At 38.2% G+C, this 10,284-nt stretch overlaps 1 protein-coding gene across 2 annotated transcripts in view; it reads right to left on the minus strand.

Moving 5' to 3' along the window:
* ATF6 (activating transcription factor 6) overlaps positions 1-10,284 on the minus strand; it is a 221,298-nt gene that overhangs the window by 139,455 nt on the left and 71,559 nt on the right. For both annotated transcript variants that reach the window (XM_022565564.3, XM_089912087.1), the window contains exon 10: positions 10,148-10,279. In XM_022565564.3, coding sequence (XP_022421272.2) covers positions 10,148-10,279 — 132 coding nt within the window. The remainder of the gene's footprint in view (positions 1-10,147; positions 10,280-10,284) is intronic.

The raw sequence follows: 10,284 nt of genomic DNA on the forward strand, positions 1-10,284 counted from the left end.
CTCAGGATCCTTGTGGAACCATATGGCTGACAGGGTCTTGGTGCTCCGGCCAGGTGTCAGGGCTCTGCCTCTGAGGCGGGAGAGCCGAGTTCAGGACATTGGTCCACAAGAGACCTCCCAGCTCCACGTAATTTCAAATGGCAAAAGCTTTCCCAGAGATCTCCATCTCAACGCTAAGACCCAGCTCCAGTCTACAACCAGCAAGCTAGAGTGCTGGACACCCTATGCCAAACAACTAGCAAGCCAGGAACACAACCCCATGCATTAGCAGAGAGGCTGCCTAAAATCATAATAAGATCACAGACACCCCAAAACACACCACCAGACACGGTCTTGCCCACCAGAAAGACAAGATCCAGCCTCATCCACCAGAACACAGGCACTAGTCCCCTCCACCAGGAAGCCTACACAACCCACTGAACCAACCTTAGCCACTGGGGGCAGACACCAAAAACAATGGGAACTACGAACCTGCAGGCTGCGAAAAGGAGACCCCAAACACAGTAAATTAAGCAAAATGAGAAGACAGAGAAACACACAGCAGATGAAGGAGCAAGGTAAAAACCCACCAGACCAAACAAATGAAAAGGAAATAGGCAGTCTACCTGAAAAAGAATTCAGAGTAATGATAGTAAAGATGAACCAAAATCTTGGAAACAGAATGGAGAAAATACAAGAAACATTTAACAAGGACCTAGAAGAACCAAAGAGCAAACAATGACGAACAACACAATAAATGAAATTTAAAATTCTCTAGAAGGAATCGATAGCACAATAACTGAGGCAGAAGAACGGATAAGTGACCTGGAAGACAAAACAGTGGAAATAACTACTGCAGAGCAGAATAAAGAAAAAAGAATGAGAAGAATTGAGGACAGTCTCAGAGACCTCTGGGACAATATTAAACTCACCAACATCTGAATTATAGGGGTCTCAGTAAAAGAACAGAAAAAGAAAAGGACTGAGAAAATATTTGAAGAGATTATAGTTGAAAACTTCCCTAAAATGGGAAAGGAAATAGTTAATCAAGTCCAGGAAGCGCACAGAGTCCCATACAGGATAAATCCAAGGAGAAACACGCTAAGACACATATTAACCAAACTATCGAAAATTAAATACAAAGAAAACATATTAAAAGCAGCAGGGAAAAAGAACAAATAACATACAAGGGAATCCCCATAAGGTTAACAGCTGATCTTTCAGCAGAAACTCTGCAAGCCAGAAGGGAGTGGCAACACATATTGAAAGTGATGAAAGGGAAAAACCTACAACAAAGACTACTCTACCCAGCAAGGATCTCATTCAGATTCAACGGAGAAATTAAAATCTTTACAGACAAGCAAAAGCTAAGAGAATTCAGTACCACCAAACCAGCTTTACAACAAATGCTAAAGGAACTTCTCTAGGCAGGAAACACAAAGAAGGAAAAGACCTATAATAACAAACCCAAAACAATTAAGAAAATGCTAATAGGAACATACATATCGATGACTACCTAAATGTAAATGGATTAAATGCTCCCACCAAAAGACACAGACTGGCTGAATGGATACAAAAACAAGACCCATATATATGCTGTCAACAAAAGACCCACTTCAGACCTAGGGACACATACAGACTGAAAGTGAGGGGATGGAAAAAGATATTCCAGGCAAATGGAAATCAAAAGAAAGCTGGAGTAGCAATTCTCATATCAGACAAAATAGACTTTAAAATAAAGACTATTACAAGAGACAAAGAAGGACACTACATAATGATCAAGGGATCAATCCAAGAAGAAGATATAACAATTGTAAATATCTATGCACCCAACAAAGAAGCACCTCAATACATAAGGCAATGAGAAAAACAATTCAAAAAGAGTCATGTACCACAATGTTCATTGAAGCTCTATTTACAACAGCCAGGACATGGAAGCAACCTAAGTGTCCATCGACAGATGAATGGATAAAGAAGATGTGGTACATATATACAATGGAATATTACTCAGCCATAAAAAGAAACGAAATTGAGTTACTTGTAGTGAGGTGGAAGGACCTAGAGTCTGTCATACAAAGTGAAGTAAGTAAGAAAGATAAAAACAAATACCATATGTTAACACATATATACGGAATCTAAGGAAAAAAAATGGTCATGAAGAACCTAGGGGCAGGATGGGAATAAAGACGCAGACCTACAAGAGAATGGACTTGTGGACATGGGGAGTGGGAAGGGTAAGCTGGGACAAAGTAGGAGAGTGGCATGGAAATATAAACACTACCAAATGTAAAATAGATAGCTAGTGGGAAGCAGTCGCATAGCACAGGGAGATCAGCTCGGTGCTTTGTGACCACCTAGAGGGGTGGGATAGGGAGGGTGGGAGGGAGAGAGACACAAGAGGGAATAGATACGGGGATAAATGTATATGTATAGCTGATTCACTTTGTTATAAAGCAGAAACTACCACACCATTGTAAAGCAATTATACTCCAATAAAGGTGTTAAAAGAAATTTAAAAATAAAATAAAAGGATCATACACATCAAGTGGGGTTATCCCAGGAATGCAAGGATTCTTTAATATACGCATATCAATGTGATAAACCATATTAACAAATTGAAGGAGAAAAACCATATGATCATCTCAATAGATGCAGAAAAAGCTTTCAACAAAATTCAACACCCATCTATGATAAAAACCCTCCAGAAAGTAGGCACAGAGGGAACTTTCCTCAACATAATAAAGGCCATATATGACAAACCCACAGCCAACATCGTCCTCAATGGTGAAAAGCTTAAACCATTTCCTCTAAGATCAGGAACAAGACAAGAGTGTCCACTCTCACCACTATTATTCAACACAGTTTTGGAAGTTTTAGCCACAGCAATCAGAGAAGAAAAAGAAATAAAAGGAATCCAAATCAGAAAAAAAGAAGTAAAGCTGTAACTCTTTGCAGATGACGTGATACTATACAGAGAAAATCCTAAAGATGCTACCAGAAGACTACTAGAGCTAATCAATGAATTTGGTAAAGTACCAGGATACAAAATTAATGCACAGAAATCTCTTGCATTCCTATACACTAATGATGAAAAATCTGAAAGAGAAATTAAGGAAACACTCCCATTTACCACTGCAGCAAAAACAATAAAATACCTAGGAATAAACCTACCTAAGGAGACAAAACACCTGTATGCAGAAAACTATAAGACACTGATGAAAGAAATTAAAGATGATACTAACAGATGGAGAGATACACCAAGTTCTTGGATTGGAAGAATCAACATTGTGAAAATGACTATACTACCCAAAGCAATCTACAGATTCAATGTAATCCCTGTCAAACTACCATTGGCACTTTTCACAGAGCTAGAACAAAAAATTTCACAATTTGTATGGAAACACAAAAGACCCCGAATAGCCAAGGCAATCTTGAGAAAGAAAAATGGAGCTGGAGGAATCAGGCCTCCAGACTTCAGTCTATACTACAAAGGTACAGTAATCAAGACAGTATAGTACTGGCACAGAAACAGAAATATGTATCAATGGAACAGGCCATAAAGCCCAGAGATAAACCCATGCATATATGGTCACCTTATTTTTTATAAAGGAGGCAAGAATATACAATGGAGAAAAGACAGCGTCTTCAATAAATGGTGCTGGGATAACAGGACAGCTACGTGTAAAAGAATGAAATTAGAACACTCCCTAACACCATACACAAAAATAAGCTCAAAATGGATTAAAGACCTAAATGTAAGGCCAGAAACTATCAAACTCTTAGAGGAAAACATAGGCAGAACACTCTATGACATAAATCACAGCAAGATCCTTTATGACCCACCTCCCAGAGAAATGGAAATAAAAACAAAAATAAACAAATGGGACCTAATGAAACTTCAAAGCTTTTGCACAGCAAAGGAAACCATAAACAAGACCAAAAGACAACCCTTAGAATGGGAGAAAATATTCGCAAATGAAGCAACGGACAAAGGATTAATCTCCAAAATTTACAAGCAGCTCATGCAGCTCAATAACAAAAAAACAAACAACCCAATGCAAAAATGGGCAGAAGACCTAAACAGACATTTCTCCAAAGAAGATATACAGACTGCCAACAAACACATAAAAGAATGCTCAACATCATTAATCATTAGAGAAATGCAAATCAAAACTACAATGAGATATTATCTCACACCAGTCATAATGGCCATCATCAAAAAATCTAGAAACAATAAATGCTGGAGAGGGTGTGGAGAAAAGGGAATACTCTTGCACTGCTGGTTGGAATGTGAATTGGTACAGCCACTATGGAGAACAGTATGGAGGTTCCTTAAAAAACTACAAATAGAACTACCATATGACCCAGCAATCCCACTACTAGGCATATACCCTGAGAAAACCATAATTCAAAAAGAGTCATGTACCAAAATGTTCATTGCAGCTCTATTTACAATATCCAGGAGATAAACAACCTAAGTGTCCATCATCTGATGAATGGATAAAGAAGATGTGGCACATATATACAATGGAATATTACTCAGCCATAAAAAGAAACGATATTGAGCTACTTGTAATGAGGTGGATAGACCTAGAGTCTGTCATACAGAGTGAAGTAATTCAGAAAGGGAAAGACAAATACCATATGCTAACACATATATACGGAATTTAAGGAAAAAAAATGTCATGAAGAACCTAGGAGTAAGACAGGAATAAAGACACAGACCTACTGGAGAACGGACTTGAGGATATGGGGAGGGAGAAGGGTGAGCTGTGACAAAGTGAGAGAGAGGCATGGACATATATACACTACCAAACGTAAAATAGATAGCTAGTGGGAAGCAGCCACATAGCACAGGGAGATCAGCTCGGTGCTTTGTGACCACCTAGAGGGGTGGGATAGGGAGGGTGGGAGGGAGGGAGACGCAAGAGGGAAGAGATATGGGAACATATGTATATGTATAACTGATACACTTTGTTATAAAGCAGAAACTAGCACACCATTGTAAAGCAATTATACTCCAATAAAGCTGTAAAAAAAATTTTTTTAAAAAGGTAAAAAAAATAAAAATTATTTTTTAAAAAAGGCAGAACACTCTATGACATAAATCACAGATGCTTTTTGACCCACCTCCTAGAGAAATGGAAATAAAAACAAAAATAAACCAATGGGACCTAATGAAACTTCAAAGCTTTTGCACAGCAAAGGAAACCATAATCAAGACAAAAAGACAACCCACAGAATGGGAGAAAACATTTGCAAATGAAGCAACTGACAAAGGATTAATCTCCAAAATTTACAAGCAGCTCCTGCAGCTCAATATGAAAAAGACAAACAACCCAATGCAAAAATGGGCAGAAGACCTAAACAGACATTTCTCCAAGGAAGATATACAGATTGCCAACAAACACATGAAAGGATGCTCAACATCACCAATCATTAGAGAAATGCAAATCAAAACTACAATGAGGTATCACCTCACACCAGTCAGAATGGCCACCATCAAAAAATCTACAAACAAGAAATGCTGGAAAGGGTGTGGAAAAAAGGGAACCCTCTTGCACTGTTGGTGGGAACGTAAATTGATACAGCCACTATGGAGAACAGTATGGAGGTTCCTTAAAAAATTTAAAATAGAACTACCAGACGACCCAGCAATCCCACTAATGGGCATATACCCTGAGAAAACCATAATTCAAAAAGAGTCATGTAGCACAATGTCCACTGCAGCTCTATTTACAAAAGCCAGGACATGGAAGCAACCTAAGTGTCCACTGACAGATGAATGGGTAAAGAAGATGTGGCATATATATCCAGTGGAATATTACTCAGCCATAAAAAGAAATGAAATTGAGTTATTTGTAGTGAGGTGGATGGACCTAGAGACTGTCATACAGAGTGAAGTAAGTCAGAAAGAGAAAAATAAATACTGTATGCTAACACATATATATGAAATCTAAAAAAAAAATTAAAAATGGTCATGAAGAACCTAGGGGCCGGAAAGGAATAAAGATGCAGATGTAGAGAACGAGTTGAGGACACAGGGAGGGGGAAGGGTAAGCTGGGATGAAGTGAAAGTGGCATGGACATATGTACACTACCAAGTGTAAAACAAATAGCTAGAGGGAAGCAGACACATAGCACAGGGAGATCAGCGTGGTGCTTTGTGACCACCTAGAGGGGTGGGATAGGGAGGGTGGGAGGGAGGAAGACACAAGAGGGAAGAGATATGGGGATAAATGTATAGCTGATTCACTTTGTTATAAAGCAGAAACTAACACACCATTGTAAAGCAATTATAGTCCAATAAAGATGTTAAAAAAATAGAAAAAAAAAAGAAGCCTATTGTAGACAAGTGGGTGGAAACAGAATATGGAGAAGTACCTCGAGTTTCACTGTGCAGGTGTTAAGTTTGAAATGTTAAAAGAGAATTCAAGGAAACTACTGGATATATGACTCTGGAGACTCAGAAGTCTGGACGGGAAACATAAATTCAAGAGTCATCAGGATATATAGAAATGGATTGTGTGCTAAATTATGGCAGAAAGAAGACAAAAAAGTTCACAGTTCCAAGCCTTAAGGTCTGGATAGCGGAGGAGCCTACAAAGATGAAACAGAGCCGATGAAAAAAGAGGAAACTAAAAATGTAGCAATACAAAAGGAGAATGCTTCAAGGAGGAGTGATCTACACAGCCAAGTGCTGAGGAAAGGTCAAGTGAGATGAGAACAAGTTTTCACTGAATTTGACAGTGCTGAATTCACTGGCCCCCTTGACAAAAATAATTTTGGCAGAGTGGAAAACTAACTTCAAGATAAAAGTCAGAGACTTCTATGTATGCCACATACAAAGGGAAAAAAGCAACAGCTGAGGGTATATAGATGATTCTTCCCCACAGGTTGCACCAGAAACATTCTTGATGTCCTTTCTTCTCCCTGTTAGGGTTATTTGAAATAAAACAGAGATGGTGGTACATAAGTAATGACTGCACACACAAAAGGAAATCAGCCTAAACTAGCTGCTGAGGGAGAAGAAAAAAAAAACTCTGCCTTGCACTTGGTAAATTCTGAATGCTTATAAGAAAAAGCTGTTTGCCACACTAAAAAAAAAAAAAAAAAAAACTGTCAAGAACAAAGATCTGTCACATACTTGTTATTTTAAAAATCAGGCCTGGGCTTCCCTGGTGGCGCAGTGGTTGAGAGTCCACATGCCGATGCAGGGGACACGGGTTCGTGCCCCGGTCCGGGAAGATCCCACATGCCGTGGAGCGGCTGGGCCCGTGAGCCATGGCCACTGAGCCTGCGCGTCCAGAGCCTGTGCTCCGCAACGGAAGAGGCCACAGCAGTGAGAGGCCCGCGTACCGCAAAAAAAAAAAAAAAAAAAAAAAAAAATCAGGTCTAAAACACAAATGCTTAAGTCCATCAGAAAAGTCTAAAACTACTATTGAAAATATAATTCTGATTTATAATTTTATTTCCATGTGATAAACTCTAGTAATGATTTCCGCACATCTGTGCTGACTGGCTTTGTTCTATCAGCCAAAAATATTCTTTGGAAAAGAAAAAAAAATCTGATAGGAAGAATACCAGGAAAGGGACTGGGTGGAGTTGAAGGGGAAAGAAAAGGGAGAACCTAAGCCAACATGCAATCTGGGGGCAATTAGATCCACACTAGTCCTGAGATGGTCAGGGTTCTAGGCTGCCTGCAAACCATTCCATACCAATAGAAAAAATTTCAACAAATAAATCACTAACGTGAAGGACAGTATTAAGGAGCTAGAGTTACTGAGAATTCCTGGACTACAGGTTCTGGCTGATGCCTTATGTGTAGGGCAACTATCCTTTTCCCTTTATCTAAGACAGTCCTGATTTATGCCTGACGTCCTGACATAAATATTACTAGCACCACCTTTCATTCTTATAAGTGCCTCAGTTTGGTTGACAAACTATATGGTCATATTACTTATATACCACACATTTCTAAGACTGAAAAAATATATGCAGTTAATTATTAAATAAAAGGCAAATGCAGTATTATAAATTACAACATTAAGAATCTACTCCTGGGCTTCCCTAGTGGCGCAGTGGTTGAGAGTCCACCTGCCGATGCAGGGGACACGGGTTCGTGCCCCGGTCCGGGAAGATCCCACATGCCGCGAAGCGGCTGGGCACACAAGCCATGGCCGCAGAGCCTGCGCATCCCGAGCCTATGCTCCGGAAAGGTAGAGGCCACAACAGTGAGAGGCCCGCATACCGCAAAAAATATATATATAAATAAAAAGAATCTACTTTTTTATTTGAACCAGTTCTCGTAACTCTCCTAAAAAATGAAACATAACATAAAATAAGCTGCATTAAAAAAATAAATACAAATGTCATGGCTGAGTGTAAATAAACCACCTAAAATTCAGTTTAAAACAAATTCATACTCGGTGCTTTCAAATGTTTCACAAACATGTTTTTCGTATCTGTTATTCAGTATTTACAATAATAAAAGAAAGAACATCAAATAATGGACCAACACCTAAATCTCCCAAGTGCCTCAATAATAACCTTAGATATTTCAAGAGACTTACACGTAACCTTTACAAGAATCGATAATCACATCCATTTTTTACTAAGACCAGTAACCCAGATTATGCACAGGCAGTGGTGACTCTGGGGTCAGGGACAGAGAGATGGCTTGCATTTCATGCACTACTTTGAGAGCTGATAAATTACAGCCTAAAAGCCATCCAGACCTCTAGTTTGAACGAGTACAATCAGTGTGCTGTGCTTTCCGGGAACCACCATCTTACCTTACTCTAACATGGACATATAATAAGTGAAGGCTTCTATTTATTGTACTTAGTGCAAAATAAGTAATATTCTTGTCAAGCTTACCTGAACCGTAATTTCTAATTACGTGTCTAATCTCATTCCATTTTTAGTAACAAGCTATACAACCTAAGTGGCACAGTCTCAACTCTCACACATCCAAAAACTGGCTATTAAAAATGTAACCTTTGCTGGATCTCACGTAGACAACAACAGAACTCAAAATTACGGGACGTGTAGGGCAAACTTGGAAAAATTATTTGGTAAATTAAAAATTCTATTAAACTCTAGCAATATTCAGGGACACTCTTATATGATCACTACAATCAGTATTTCAGAAGCATGGCTAATTTGGGCACGTAAAAAAAAAAAGGCAGGAAATGTTAGGTTTTCCAACATCATGGCATCTATCACATTCTATGTGGCATTACAGTCACTACCATACAATTCTTTGGATCCTCTGCCACATTTAGCATAGTACTTTGCACACTGCAGCTTCCTAAAAAAAAAAATGAATACTAGCATTTTTTCCAGGAAGACTAAATGAAGACAAGCCTGAAGGACTATGGTAATAATCTCATTAAATGGTATGGGTGTAACAAAGTAAAAATCAGGAGAATGATTCCCCTATGGCCTTTGGCCTGTAAAACCTTAGTTAAGAGTAAACAAATCTTTAATGATTTTCAAGCATTATTCTGTGCCACAGTTGCCACACTATGACCTCCCTTTGCCTTGTTAGTCAAGGACCTAGCTCCATTTGGCTCTAATAACAATTACAAATAACACAGGGAAATGTTTATCAAGAAGTATACAGGTCTGAAAAGGTCCACTATAACCTTCTTCTAGTTGACATAACATAGAAATTGTATTTTCATAGAGTTAAATCTTTTACTATTGAGAAGCTATATGGAAATTTACCAAGACAGAATTAAATTATAACAAGGGAAAGAGATTCAACAAAAATCACAATAAACAAGTATAAATGATTTTATCTAATGATTACAAACAGGTTCAACCATATCATTCCACCAAATCATATTTATCACAGATGATATAGTAACAAATATTAAATACATTATATGTATAAACATATGATAGGCAGATAAAATAACTATATTAAAGACATTATATACAATATAATATGTATGTATTATATGCGTTTCAATTTGTATATTAGTGCACACAAACAGATTTTTAAGGTCACATCTCTATAAGAATTCTGAAACTGGGACAGCTTTTAAAAAGTATATTTATTCTTAGAACTGATCTTAAGAGTAAATTTAATGAATGTCCTTGTAACTCGTTTGTTCTACTAATTAAAATTGTGTATAAACAATTTAGATGTAAATCTAACCTGTAGCTGTTTTTCTGGACGATACCATCTGATGTGTCTTGCTCCTCTTTAGCAGAAAATCCTAGAAGATGCCTCCTTTGATTTGTAGGGTTCACACCAGGATTCATTCTCCTGGAATCTCGTTCCAACACACTGAA

Source organism: Delphinapterus leucas, chromosome 1 (assembly GCF_059928025.1).
Source record: "Delphinapterus leucas isolate spDelLeu-1000000601 "Yukka" chromosome 1, BTC_Dleu_Yukka2, whole genome shotgun sequence".
Lineage (NCBI taxonomy): Eukaryota > Metazoa > Chordata > Mammalia > Artiodactyla > Monodontidae > Delphinapterus > Delphinapterus leucas.